The following is a 15,623-nucleotide window of genomic DNA, read 5'->3' on the forward strand; positions in this document are numbered from 1 at the left end:
TGTTGGAATATTCGTGAAAGCGACGTAAACTCACTCACTCACTCACTCACTCACTCACTCACTCACTCACTCACTCACTCACTCCAATGAGGTGACAGGATGACATTTTTAAAGTGTTGTCATATCAAATCCTTGGCTAGATTCACTTCAGTAAAAATACAGTGAAGCTCTGACTTCAGGGTTATACAACTCCGATTGTCCTGTCATTCACGCATTGTGGGACAGTGAAGCTATTGAATGAATCTTGTTAACCATGCAATACGACAACAATAGGGGAGGTGAATTCAGGCTTCAAACACTGCACTCATGATCATTGCTCTGACTTAACAATATATGTGTATATGTGTGGGTGTATGTTTGTTGGATGGGGTGGGGTATTGAGGTTGTTGGGAGGGTACCGTTGGGAGGAGGGTTAGCAGTGTGTATGGGTGGGAATGTGTATAAAGACGTTCATGTAATGTGCAAGACTTGCCTTCAGTTTTTCAATCAAAGGATTGTCTGGTAAAGATTTTTGATAGACCACAGACATACAGCTGGAATATTTCTAAGTGCAGTGTTAAAACAAACAAAACCAAACCATATTTTGTTAAGACACAACTGGGAATCAAACCACTGACTATTAGTTCTACAGGCAGGTGCCATATCCACTGAACCATGGTAGCAGTTTCTGACAATTCTTCAATAACTTGCTTCAATTAGGTGCTCTGTGCTATTTGTATAAGCAATGTGACAGCACAGGAATGTTGTTTGTCTAGCTGTGTTATGACAGCACAATATACAGACATTCATCCTAAATTTTTGGTCAGGGTGGGGCCACAGGAACAAATCAAACAAGTTAACAGTGGTTTTGAAGCATAATAAACAAGAAACCTTTCAGCAGGTGTAAGACACCAGTTTTCACCTGTTCATATTTCTGTCTCTGTATGTGTGTGTGCATACATGTATTTAATTAATTAATTAATTAATTTATTTTTAAACTTTATTACCCAAAAGAACAATTAAATGTATACATTCATTCATTCATTCATTTTTAAACTTTTTCACCCAAAAGAACAATTAAATGAATACATACACTCTGTATATATTTGCATGGTTTCCATGGTGACCTTTATTGTTAAAACACTGAGCATTGTTAAGATCATCCATACAAAGATTCAGGTTGACGTATGTCTATTTACACCAATACCCATACCACCTTTACCAGGTTTGGCTTTTTGTTCAAGGTGCACTCAGGCAATACCTCCTTGCACACTGCTTTATGGGTCTTATTTCATCTGAGAATGACAACAGGCAAACAGAGAAATTAAAAAGGTAGACTGTTGTTTTCATCTCACTGAATACAGACTCAGGTTTTGACCCAAAAAGAATGAGTGAGTTTAGTTTTATACTGCAGTTATAAAAATTCCAGGTATATGGCAGTGGTCTGTAATGACCCCAAAAGAGCTAGCATACAATGAGCCCCTAAACAAACATGGATCAACTTATGTTTCTATCTTGTCAGTTGTTCTCTCCCATTACTTGTAAACAGAAAAGTTCAGTGTTAGAAGTTCAGTTGTGCATGAGCTAGCCAATAACTTCAGATTCTGAATAGATGTAATTTTGATGGAGACAAGCAACTGCATTCACAAGATGTCCAAGTGAGATGAGATTTAGCTTTACTAATGGTTGATGGTGGGCAAAATGAAGTGATGTAGGGACTGAGAGACAGACTTAGTAAGTGAAATTACAGCTTCATGAATGAGTGAGTGAGTATGGTTTTACGCCACTTTTAACAAAATTCCAGTAACATCACTACAGTGAGTGAGTGAGTGAGTTTAGCTTTACGCCGCACTCAGCAATATTACAGCTATATGGCGGCGGTCTGTAAATAATCGAGTCTGGACCAGACAATCCAGTGATCAACAACATGAGCATCGATCTGCGCAATTGGGAACCGATGACATGTGTCAACCAAGTCAGTGAGCCTGACCACCTGACATCACTACAGGGGACACCAGAAATGAGCTTCATACAATGGATCCATGTAGGGAATCAAAAAGGGTCTTCAGTGTCACAAGTAAATGCTTTAACCACTAGGCTACGCCACCATCCCTGATTTAATGAAGATGCTACCATGTTGCTTAATATTACAACAACAGTATCAGAACTTCAATAATCTTAACTTCCGTATGGTATCTCTTAAGCGGTATCCATCTTTCTGCCAAATTTCTTTTCTATTTGTGGATTTTTTTTCTCAGCTTCCTGAGGAGTACACAATCCACGGTGCTTATGGACACAACAAGGTTAAGATTAACATTGAGGTTAAAGAGGGCATTGGGAACAGTTGACTGGAGTCTGAATCTACCAGTCTGCATTCCTCCCTATCTCTTTGAAAAACATGAAAAGTCAATAAGTATAAATGATTTATTCCATCACCCGTTACAGAAAACATCACAAGCCACACACAAACACATGCAGTCCATAACTCTAGCACACATACTTGCATTAAGTAATGGTCACGTCAATACAACTGGAAACATCATATCAAATATAAATGTATTTTATAAAGGCAAGTATGGTAATCAACCCAAGTCCCAGGGCATCTTTCTTCTTTTATTTTATACATACCCATATAAACGTAGGACAGTAACACAGGGATGCAATGGTCAAATTTCGTATTGCACCCCAGATTCCATATTTCCCTGTCAGTTCTACTTTCTCTAAAGCTCACTAATCTGTAAAGCTCACTAAAACATTTTAATGCAAGATAAGAGGGTATATAATAAATATAGAACGTCATACGTTGCTGTTTCTCTACTCCCATGACATCTTCTTGTTCAATACAAAACATCAGAATGCACTGGTATGACATTCTATATATTCACTCACAAGATGAATATCACATGGTTCATACAAAAATATACTGGTGTTTTAAGTTTCATCTATGTCGTTACAAGTCTATAAATCAATGCTACTGGTGAAAAAACCTCAAAGGATGTCAGTAAAGGAGGAAAAGTCTCTAAACAGTCCTTTCTTTGTTGTCTCTAATCATAAATACTTTTAAGAAATCACAATAATTGAATACTTATGACACTTACAAAATGTTCTCTCATCCAGAATGAGAACATGGATCAACTTAACAACAATCTTTTTCAAAAGCAGATCCCTCATCTCAATCAAAAGTCAAAGTAATGCTCCTTCTACATACTAAACTTATTTGAATTTTGGCAGTTTATGAAGTGTATATGTGCCAAAACACCATTCAAAAAAGAAATTCTTGTTTCATATTTTTGGCCTATAAACACATTAGGATTTTATTTTTTGAGCGGGTTACTTGTTTTTCTTATTTTTTGAGAAAATATGACTGGCTGACCTGTAGAAAAAGTAATGAAATTGGTCTGGCCTATAGGTATTCATCATTTGGTCTGATCTTAAAGAAAACTTTTGGGTGTAAAGAACTGAAAGTTACTGACAGAATGTTACAAATCAGTCTTGATTGAAATAAGCTCATACTCATGAAAGCAAGGTTTCAACAAGTTAAATAATGCATGTTCATTCACATTTCTTAAATTAGGCACATTAATGAATCTGTTGTTGATGTTGTTGACTAGTTGTTGTTTACATCTATGGCTGATTCTTCATCAATCCACCTCTTCTGTATGAACCACCAACAGTATTTTCCTGGCTCCCCGCATAACGCACACCCGCAAGGTGTGGTTGTTATCCACAGCATGGTAGACGTCAGAGGACGACAGAACGTCCTGTCCATTGATCTGTATAATAACATCCCCGGGGTGGATGCCACCACTGTAACAAACACAAGTCCATCATCTCCATCCTTCAGTATACAGTGTATCATATTACATTACAATTCATGGGGTGGTGGGGAACTCTATTGGTCAAGGCAGTCTAAGGTAAACTTAGCCTCTGTACTTTTCGTTACACTCCACTACTGAGTCTACCAAAACCTTATGGGCAGTCGCGTCAGGTAACCTTTGAGATTGACCAGTCAGAACAGAGCTTACCACATCATGAAAGTGGACATTTGCACAATCCTTTTGAACTATTTGTCTTGAAAAGGTTCATACCCAAACAATTCCAAATGCTATTTAGTGTACGCTCACTTCCGGGTGATGCACAGGGCACACGTTACAACCATAACAACGGTGGGCAAACAGTTGCTGAAAATAGTGTTTTTGGCAATATTCACGGATGTCATCTTGCGGAAATATTAGCTCATGGTAACCATGTCAACAGAAAGCCAAAAGCGTATATACTGCACGCACATAACTGTGTTATATGCAGATTTTTTTTTGTGGAGAGATCTGTGTTAGTGACCTGAATATTTTGTAAGTCCCTCCAATCCCTAAGCAGTAGCTGTTGTCTGATTGATTAAATCTATTTAACCGTCTCACTATTGACTGGACAGTCATGGGTCACTCAAAGGTTACCTGACACGACCTTCAGGGTTTGGTAGACTCAGTGGTGGAGTGTAATGAATAACACTGAGACTAAGTTTACTTCGACTAGTGGTAAAGGTGTTTGCTTAAGATGCAGGTTTGACTCCCCACATAGCTACAATGTGTGAAGCACAATTCTTGAGATTCTCGTCATGATATTACTGCTCCAACAATTCACCTTGAGCTCAATTTGATTCAATTTTCAATATTTGACCCTTGATTTGATCATTCTTGATTCAGTTCTGAAAACAAGTAAAACCATGAGAGTTTCAGAATTGTTTTTCGTTTTAGTGTGAAATCAATTATCAACTTGGTGATGTCTACTATAAACACTTCTCATCAGATAATACACCTGGTGTTAACTAATCATGTTTTGCCTTATTTCAGCACTTAAAACTGCTCGAGCTGGAGTCAAAATTATGTTCGGGCTGCGTGGAAATTATTCAAATAGGTACTCCAATACTGAATCCAAATAGTGGAAATGGTTATCGAAAACTGAAACTAAATTGTCAGATTTGATTTTTGCTGAATCGAACCAAATCAATGCAGCCCTACATGATATCACTGGAATATTGCGAAAAGTGGTGTAAAAAGTAGCACGCACAATTTGCTAGCGGTGGAATGTCAGTTTTGATTTCATGGAATAACGACAGTGCATTTAAATCTTCAATTTTTTTGCTGCATTTGGAAAGACTCAGTTTTCAGGCACACAGAACTTACACAATTGCAACACTACAAATGGCAACCTCATATTTATTCCCATTTGCATCCATCTTACCATGATGCACCAAAAGCTTATGACACAAACATACTTATAAGCCGGTGATCCGAGTGTAACCTTGTGTACAAAGACTCCATGCTGTACATCAGGGAAGTCTGCTGATCTCTCTTTTAGTTCCAGCAAGATGCTCGGCGTCAGTGTCAACATGGTGATGCCCATGAACCTCCGTGCCTTGGCGCCACTGCCTGTACCAAACCAGCTGCGGGACTTGCTTTGGGCTGCAAGAAAAGACAAAGGCATCACATGCTTCAATGTATTATCAACCTTACGGTTCCCATATTGGTATGTCATTGGTATGTGTTCTGTAGGGATGGCTGCATCCTTGATATTTCCAGGATAAATCGCCACTGTACCCTGGATGCATCCATGGCTTGGCCTGATGAATTCATCATCTCCCTTTGCTGACTTTGCATTCTTGTAGTAGCCAATCAGGCAGACCGCTGTTACAACTGACCTTGCTAGTGGGGAAGAGATTAGAGACCGGTATAGATGAGGGGGGATGTGATGCTAGCACGGATGACTAGTTTCATCCTCTACTGGACTCATCAGATGAAGAATGTTGTTCCGCAGGCAGATTTTATTTGCTCCCAAAGATACACAAATGCCTCACGCCAGGCAAAGTACCAGGGCGCCCCATCATCAGTGGCAACAACACAGCCACGTACAAACATAAACAACTTCATTGACGAACACACTAGTCTCCTTAATCTCCTTAAATTTGTCCTAACTCGGAACAACTTCGTGTTCAATGGCACCCACTACTTACAAGTAGGCGGCACCGCCATGGGGACTAAATTAGCCCCATCCTACGCAAACATTTTTATGGATGAACTAGAACAATCCCTCCTAGCCAACTACCCGGATAAACCAGATCTATTTGTCAGATTTATTGACGATATTTTCCTAACCTGGACACATGGCACAGACAGACTCATATTCCTCAACTATCTCAACTCTGCACACCCTACCATCAAGTTTACTGCGGAATTTTCCCAACAGAAGGTAGCATTTCTAGACACCTGGGTTTCCAACGAAAACAAACTCCCAACCCTGGACTTCTAGCTCTATTGCAAACCCACAGATGCACACTCCTATTTGCTGTATACCTCATGCCAACTACGACATGTCAAAACGAAAGGCCCTTACAGCTAATTCCTCTGCCTCAGAAGAATCTGTTCCTATGACACGGAATACAAGAAACACAGCCTCAATCTTGTTAGATACTACCTCAAATGAGGGTATCCCAATGTATCATACAGCAAAACAAACTACAGTCGGATTCTAAATCCAGGAGAGAACGTCTCCAGACTGGGACTAAAGTACAGGTCTCGGATAAGAAACAGGTACTTATTCAGAAACGCTGGCATCTACTCAGCAGCTCAAACATCTGCAACCACATTTTTCCTTCACCTACCATTACGGCTTTCTGCCGTAACAAAACTCTGAAAGACGTCCTTGTCAGAACTGCTATCAACTACCCATGCCCGCCTCTCCAAATCGCAGGCAGATCAGTCCAGTTTATCGACGATCCATGCAACACCCACTCCTGCAGTTTGTAGCAACATTCACTCCTCTCAGTACTTTTACAGTACCCACACAGGCTGCAAATACTCTACCCGTGAACACCACTGCCAAAGTCACAATGTCGGATACCTCCTCAATTGCAACTCATGCAAGAAACAATACGTAGGTGAAACCAAAAGGACCTTCAGAATAAGACTTTCTGAGCATTTTGCAGACATTACACACAACAAAGACAAGTCTGTCGCTCACCATTTCAATCTCCCCAATCACAAAAAGAGTGATCTCAAATACACCATCATCACTCAGCTCAAGGCAAATCCTAAATGGGAGACCACCACCAAACTCCGCTGCTCCACGGAACTTAAGTGGATTTTTTAGCTCCACATGTTCAAACCGCACAGACTCAATGATAAAATTGTTGGTGGAAATTCACCTCTTTTTTTCAATCAATTTGACCTTGCTAGTGTCAACAAAGGTGGTGGTTGTAGCTGCGAAGGTTTGTCATCAGTGCATCTCACATTTTTGGTGAAATCATACAGACAATTGTCAAGCCTGAAACTTTAAAAACATATATGCAAGAACTCTTTCTACCTCTTTCAGAGTACCTCTGCATCATTTGTGTTGCAAAAGATTTCCTTGGTTAGATAATTTAAAAAGTGAAAGTGAGTTTGATATGGTCAACTTAGTGTAGACACAACACTGGATAAAATGTCAACCAAGGGAGTTAATAAGATCATAGGCCTAGACATAGATGCATCCAAAGTACAGTTGAGATTTTTCGGAACATATGCACTGGAAATATCCAGGAAGGGCTGGTTGAAAAGATTGATTATCAAAAATATTGTTAATAGTAAAAATTATTAATGATTATCGATATGAAAAAATAACATCATCAATAATACCATAGGAAAACCATGTTCTATGGATAGTCAACTTCTTTACTGCACTCAGTGTGACATTTCGATGTAGGTACCAAAACCATTATCAAGCAAGATCAAAAGATGACTTTGCTTGATGACAGAGTTAGTACCTACACCAAAATGTTGCACTCATTCCAATAAAGAAGTTGACTGTCCACAGAACATGGTTTTCCTTCACCTTTACAACATCTAAAATGCCTTTCAAAGAAACAATCATACAACAAAGTTTTGCGATGGAATGTTTTAACTTAGGTACACACAAAATACACAAAATGTTTAGTCATTGGCTATTTCGAATTTATGTTCAGGACATCATTTTCTTTGTGACCTATGATTAAGCATGTCTCCATTCACCAGTGAATGTGAAACATGTTTAGGGCATTTTTGTTCAAAGTAATCCATAATCGATAATCCACTGACATTCATTTAATGATTATAGATCTCTATGATATATATATTGAACAGCAAAAGTAACTGTTTTTTGTCAAGTTTTTAAATAGAAAACAAATATGAAAGCTTACTTTTAGGACATTTAGTTTTTTCAAAACTTACATTTCTTTTGATGTTCAGTATATATCAAATTGTCATCCTAAGACAGTATATATCAAATTGTCATCCTAAGTCATGTCCCTAACCTTGAGTTTCAAGAAAGGTATCATCATGCTTTATGGATAACAATTACCATATTGTGATGAGACTCTTCAGTTACATCATATTGATAATATGATAAAGATGCTGTCATCCACAAATTATTTTCCATATAATATTACAGATCAACTTCTTAAATAGTAATCAGTCAGAACATTGAGTTTGTACAAAAAAATAATAAAAATATCTCTCCATACTAATATGTTGCAAGACAATGGAAAAAAAACAAGATCAAAGACAGTCATATCAAACGGATACCATTTCATGTCATCTGATGTGATCACATACTGAAGGGTATTTTACAGTAGAGAAAAAAATCTGACTTTCCTGCTTACCTCTCTTTAAAAATTCATCCGCTTTCAATAAAAATTCACATGCATAGTCAGAGGGTATGGCAAACGAGATTCCCGTGGTCACTTTCATCGTGTTGATGCCAATAGCCTCTCCATCCTGACAACATGTCAAATGGTTGCAGAATCAGGCACACAAAAAATACAAAACAGAACACAGAGGAAACATTTAATGGACAAATAACTTGTTGCAAACAAGATGAACACTTTGGTGTGGATGTTAACACCCTTATTTCATACACTGCTCTGATGGAGTTGTTCCCAGATCTTCAGGTTGAGAATTATCAGGTTCAAGCTAAAGATCTGGTGAAGTTACTGACACTGTCATCAAGAAGAGATCACTTGTTCATCATACCAACTCTTAAATACCATTTTGATAAGTTAAATCAAAAGGTCATAATATAACCATCTAATCATAATTCTAATCATTTTAACTGCACGTGCAACTGGCAATGCTTTCTGCCAATTAAAAACAGCTTATTCTCGATGAATTATAATACTACAGTACAACTTGCAAATGAGGAATGTTTAAAAGAGAGAGAGAGAAAGAGAGAGAGATAGAGATCATGTGTAATAAATGTCCATTTGGGATTCAAACCTGGGTCTCCAGCATTATGAGCAAACACTGTAACCACGAGGCTACCACATCTCCATATTTCAGATATGACTTCAGTAAGGATAAGATATATGGATGTACAACTTATTTATTTACAAATAGGAGTGACACTTCAGCGTAGATGCTGTCAACAAGTGCTGATCTCTCAAAGTCAGATTTGACTCTGTAACAGATTTAAGGATTTTTTCAAATTTGAAAATCCTACAACATAAAGAGAATTTGAATTTCAGTTTCATCGTCATATTTTCATTCTACCGTGTCCTCTTCAGAAATATCTCTTTATTCATGCAAATATTTCCTTGTGAGGACAGACCTTTCCTTTCCAGTCATCATTATGCATGAATACAAATTATTTCTGATGCATCAAACAACCTTTATTATTTAAATATGTGAATGACTCATATATCAGCCATTCCAGTCACGTAACTGTATAAACGGAGAAATGTCTCGACAGTAAGGAATCAACTATATTAGAAAATCAACCCTATGGCAACAATTTTATTACTGGCTATTTCAGATCCTCAGTTATCCATGCTGTTTTCCAGAAACATTTCATGCCATAATAAATGTTACCTGCCACTAACATTTCCCTAATGTCACAGTTTTCTTTTCAACCATTAATTTCTTCACAAACACTTTCAATGTTGTGATTTCATGACTAAAAGGTGTTTGGCTGGAAAACTTATGCATTTGACAAACAGAAGTAATCAATTCACCTCACACATACGTGTTGTTTTCTGATTGGCAGTGCCAGTCAATGGACTCCGCTTACAAGATAGTTACATTTCCTGTGTTAATGGCTGGAAATCTGAACTGTGGGAGTTTGTTTGGTGCTTTGTCTTAGTAGTGATTGTGCTGTGGCCAAACTCCAGTACTCCTCAATATGATCCAATACCCATGCTTCAAACAGTTCTAAATTAACATTGAGATGACCAGTAAGATAAATATGTTCTTCACTGGTCCTAAGGGGCCAATGGGTTGATGTACCCTTGATATTCGTTTGTATTTACCTTGCCTTATAGGCTCATTGGGCGTAAACAAACATTGAGAATACATAAACCTATGTCCTCCTTGTGACCAGTGAACAACTTCTAACATTCAGCTTGCTACACTCACCAGGTTGACTAGTGGCCCTCCTGAGTTGCCAAACTGAAAAGACAAAGATATAGACATTGCAGAATTCAGACAATGATTCTGGATATTTTTCAGGGGCGCTAAGAACAAACTATGCCAAAAAATGCTGACATCATTATGCCAGTGATCTCACACTGTCTGTGATGACTGCGGTGACAACACATGTGTCACATGTACTTCATTGTTAAGCAGGACTGAAGTCCAAGAAACTACAAGAAGTCAGGCTGCCAAACATGGCCCAATCCAAGGACTCTCCTTGACCAATGTCGCTTGAGTATAACTGTAATACTGCTGGAATAATGCTAAAAGCAACGTAAAACTAAATTCACTCACTCACTTCATCAAATATCAAATTTTGTAATTCTGTTCCAATCATTCAGATAAAACTCACTCAATACATTAAATATCAAATTTTGTAATACTGTTCCAATCATTCAGATAGCTGGAAATTAATAATTGTCTTGTCTTTCTTGATATCATAATAGATTTTGTTTGTCTTCAGAACAGATACTGTATGCATACATTGATGACTGCATCAGTCTGTATGTACTCCATGTCTTTGTTGTGTATCCCAAGTTCCTTGCTTCCTCGATGGACGGTGCTAACAATGCCGGCGGTGACGGTGTTGCTCAGGGCTAGTGGACTCCCCATTGCTATCACCCATTCCCCAGGCTCAAGGGATGAGGACTTCCCCAGCTGCAGAGTGGGGAGGTCTTTCTGAATTAGAGTTAAAATTAGCTACTGGTAAATAAATGATTACGAATTGTTAAAACACTAACAATCGTTTTCTTGTTATGTATAAGTTGTAAACAGTTAAATAAACACATCAAAGATTGTGTTTCACGGACATTTCAAGTTTGAACAATGGACAATACTTGCATGGAATTACTAATGCTTTCACCTCAACACAACCTTGAACACAATCTATACTGGGACATAAACATCACTGGATAGTCAGTAAGTCTAAGTCACTGACTGCCTCCATGATATTAATGAAGTGATATTAGCAAAGCTAGAGCCATCTCATTGACAGGAGAGTTTACTCTGAACATACTGGCAGAGCTATTTTCACAAAGTATGGTCTAAGGGAGACAACTCTTGCAGCCTGTAAAGTCAAAAACATTAATGTTCATTTGATGTCAGAGAGAGCAAGAGTTCAGCTATATGTCAACAGTCCATAAATAATTACATCTGGACCAGAAAATCCAATGATCAACAGCATGAGCATACTGGGATGACATGATGACGTGTCAACCAAGCCAGAGAGCCTGACCACCCGCTCCCGTTAGTCGCCTCTTACAAGCATGGGTTAGTGAAGATCCATTCTAAACCCTGATCTTTGTGGGTTTATATTTAAAGGTCACATGCAACGTCAAACACAACTTTGCAGATTCTGGTACCTTTCGGCATGCACTTACCGAAACAAATCCCAAAAAATGCCAATTCAACCTATAAAGTTGAACAAAAAAAACGTGATGAAAAAAAAGCCCGCGAAATCGGAGTTCAAACGTTTTACTAAATTTCCCCCAGCGCTGGGGGGAAACTGGTTTCAACAGCTGTGCTGCGCTGCGTCCTTAACACATACACAGTGAATAGGTTGGCGGAGTGCGAAACAGTATGCATGCCCAGAGTCTGAGGTCGTGAGCAGTAGTCTAATCTTGGTTGTGTACACAAACAAGTAAATAATCTACTTGTTATGTAAAAAAACTTGTTGATTGTGGTAAGCAGTCTCTGTCACAGAGAAAGCTCAGTGTCTGGTTTATTCACACCTATGTCTGCTTACCTGTCTGCTAAAGACAACATGCAGTACACAGCTTCAGTCATTGATCACATGCAATTTGAACTTAACACCTATCAGACTATATGACATAAAGAAAATAAATTGATTTATGACTCGTGCACCCGAGTCCCGTGTCTGCCACATTATGTAATTAGGCACGTGTGATACACATGACATGTTTTTATGTCTGTGGGTTGCAAGCAAACTACATTCATTTTTTTTTCAGATGACTGGATCTGATGGAAACTGGTGCAAACTCTTGTCAGTTTCAAGTCCTGCTTTGTACTTGGACGAATGACAGATTCCAGCCACGCAGTAGTTTACCATCTCTACTGAGATGATTTTTGATTGGATCCAGCGCAAATTCAGAGAACATGTATTTTCCAAACCTAACATCTCTATATACATTCTTCTTGGATAACGGCTTCTTTTAGTGTATATGATTTTGTTTGACAACAGTATATGAATCCATACTGAAATGAGGCATCAAGTACACAAAAAGAAGTTGTTATCCATAAAGAAGCTTACTTTCTTGTGACTTGCCATACTTCTAAAATGCCCATCAAACAGATCATCTTTCTGTACACACAATGAACCCTCAGCATATCAGCAAATGAAACAGCCAATCGGTACACTTGAGTGAACATCCATCTGCTATGACTGGGTTCGGTCTCCCGAGGACTTCGTTTCGGGGGAAGTAAGCCCAAGTACAAAATATTGCAATTTTGAATTGCGACTATACGCTTATAATTTTGTATATTTGCTTTTTTAAGAGCAGAAATGGATATTACATGTCATCAGTGAGTGATAAATGTGTTTTAATTATGTTTGATTTTTTTTGTTGCATGTGACCTTTAAACTACACTTGATATGTTGTTTGTTAGAAAATTCATTTTAGTCCCCACAACTCATAAATATTCTTTCAACTCACAGCTTGAATTTTGATGGTTGCTAAATCTGAGACTGGATCAACAGCTTGTACTACACCATCGAATTCCCTTCCATCATGTAGCTTTACACGAAGAGACTGCTTGTTGCCAACGACATGGGCATTTGTTAGAATCAGTCCATTCTCACGCACAATGAACCCAGAACCATTAGACATGGTAGTGTAGCCACCATGGAATGGATGTCTGCAACAGAACAGTTACTTCTTTGACTGGCAATCTAGAAGTTGGGTAGATGAAGAATAAAGACTATTTTTATGGATATACAACTTCTATATTCTGTGCAGACGATATTTTGACATAGATTCTAATGTTGTTGTGAAGCAAGTGAATCATTATTCTATACAGAATAAAGAAGTTGTATATTCACAAAAATAGTCCTTATTCTTTAGAACAGTTACTGTTAACTCCATCCTTTCCAGCTGAACACTGACTAACTGCATATCTTTATATTACTTAAAACTGTGATCATAAAAATCAATACTAACAATATTGAGTAAAACTAAAGAAACAGAAACATCTGGTAAGAGATCTTTGTTTAGGTCTGATTCTTTAATACACCAAGACAAAGGAGTTAGGGAGTATGGTTTTACGCCACCTATATATATATATTCCTGCAATACTACAGCAGGAACACCAGTAAAGGGCTTCATACATCATACCCCTGTGAAGAATCGAACCCATGTCTTCAGTGTAGCAAGACTCTAGTGTGAAAACTTTAACCATGCTTGAGCACACATTTAATTGTGAAAAAATTGTGTAATCTGGTGAATCAGTTGATGAACATCACTTAAGGTAAAACCACTTGAGGCTGAACTATTCTGATACTCTTAGTTAAGAAAAAAACAAACTTAGCTGTTTAATGATTTAATGCCATTTAATGATTACAATTAACTGAGACGTCTTTGCAAATTTGAAATAGTCAATTACCTCCCCTTTAATTCAATATATACAACAGCTGGTGCTGCTTTTTTAACAACGTCTGCAATGAAATTATATTGCATCCTTGGGGAATCAGGCACAGCAGCATGAACTGTGGGAGTAAGTCTGTGCTTCAGTAGCTCATACAGTGAAAGGGATAAACACAGTGCACTTCCACCAATTAAAATGGTCATTGGTTTGGAAATATTTCGTTTGGTATTAAGCGATGACGTGTTTTTAGCAACAAATCGAGCCAAATATCCATTTCTTGACACAGTTCTGTCTCGGAAATTAAACAACAGACATTTTTCTGCAGGTGAATGTATACAGAATCGTCTCAGTGACGACACCAAAGCCATGTTTTGAAAAAATTCCGATTCCAAGTTCAATCAGGGAAATGATTCTAGACTAAGTCAGCCATCTTTGTAGAGATGTATTGTTTGGTTTCGTATTCTTATGAGCAGATAATTGTTCAGTACATTTGACAATGTACCATTTCATGGTTATATTCTTTAGATATAGACACTCTTTAATATTATAATGTTTCTAGTACACCAAATTCATGCCATTATATACGAAAGTAATAGCAAAGATAGAGCTATCAGCGCACCTGGCACCAAGCAGACGAAACAATAGAGATGTGGACGCTCTTTCTGTTTTCGTTACTGTGTTATCATTACGTTGTGGAAGTATCATCTGTTTATTATATTGACACTTCTGCTGGTCTAGGGAGGCGATATGATGGCATCGGTGGCCTTAGCGGGGGTTCGGTAAGACCTGTCACCTATCTGTGGTTTCACTCGGCCTCAGAATCAGGGCCAAGGGTCAGGAGTCGAAACCTTGGGAAAATTTGAAAATGACATTATATTTTAATCAAACTGGAAAAGAATCGAACTGACGTATCATCTGAATTAATCCCTTTGTAACATGAAAGGTGCATTAAAACCGACGTCACGGCGTGGTCTACTTCTGTCAAATTTGACCGCAAAGGTCGTAAAGGCCACCGCCCATCTAGCTGATACAGATCATGACTGTCGGATGTGTTATAATTTTGTAATGATGCATTTCAAATGGAAGCTCTCATCATCAACCTTTTTCAGAATATATACTTTAGCAGTGGTATAATCTACTTCCTGAGTAAAATGCTATTAATCTAAAGCCAGATAGATATCCGGCTATGTGATAACAACCCGTTTGTTCTTGGTAAGGATAAAAAAGTGGCGTAACACTGCGCCTGCAGTTTTGCATTGTGTTATCACGTTGTGGAAGTATCATCTGTTTATTTTACTGACACTTCTGCTGGTCTAGGGAGGCCATATGATGGCATTTCTGTCTACCAGTGGTGGTAGAGACAACCAGCTGGATTGGTTGTTCAGGCTTGTTGACCTAGTTGATTTTGTGTCTTCTTTCTCTTGTTGGATTGTTTTGTCCAGCTTTTATTATGTGATGATGAGATAGCCAAACTATCTCTAGAACTATCACACTGGAGACCCGTGACTGTTACCCCTGTGTAAACTTTTGAAGCTACTTGCTGTGATATTGCTGAAACGGCTGAAGAGTTCA

The 15,623-nt window shown here is 38.2% G+C and overlaps 1 protein-coding gene across 1 annotated transcript; it reads right to left on the minus strand.

The window, feature by feature from the left end:
- Positions 1–2,388: 2,388 nt before the first annotated feature.
- On the minus strand, positions 2,389–14,498 carry LOC137265244 (serine protease HTRA2, mitochondrial-like). The gene is made up of 7 exons (XM_067800597.1): positions 14,070–14,498; positions 13,124–13,325; positions 10,935–11,129; positions 10,395–10,427; positions 8,648–8,762; positions 5,252–5,438; positions 2,389–3,786 (listed from the first exon to the last, which is right to left on the minus strand). Exons 1-7 carry the CDS (start codon positions 14,417–14,419, stop codon positions 3,621–3,623), a joined length of 1,248 nt encoding a protein of 415 aa, XP_067656698.1. The 5' UTR covers positions 14,420–14,498; the 3' UTR covers positions 2,389–3,620.
- Between the last annotated feature and the right edge of the window lie 1,125 nt (positions 14,499–15,623).

Source organism: Haliotis asinina, chromosome 15 (assembly GCF_037392515.1).
Source record: "Haliotis asinina isolate JCU_RB_2024 chromosome 15, JCU_Hal_asi_v2, whole genome shotgun sequence".
Lineage (NCBI taxonomy): Eukaryota > Metazoa > Mollusca > Gastropoda > Lepetellida > Haliotidae > Haliotis > Haliotis asinina.

Bases quoted from the DNA above. Each gene is read 5' to 3' on its own strand.
- LOC137265244 (XM_067800597.1), bottom strand. From the start codon at position 14,419: ATGGCTTTGGTGTCGTCACTGAGACGATTCTGTATACATTCACCTGCA. The intron at 13,326-14,069 runs GTAATTGACTAT...GTTCTGTTGCAG, and splicing joins TATATTGAATTAAAGGGGAG to ACATCCATTCCATGGTGGCT. The intron at 5,439-8,647 runs GTAAGCAGGAAA...CTTTTCTTGCAG, and splicing joins GGATGAATTTTTAAAGAGAG to CCCAAAGCAAGTCCCGCAGC.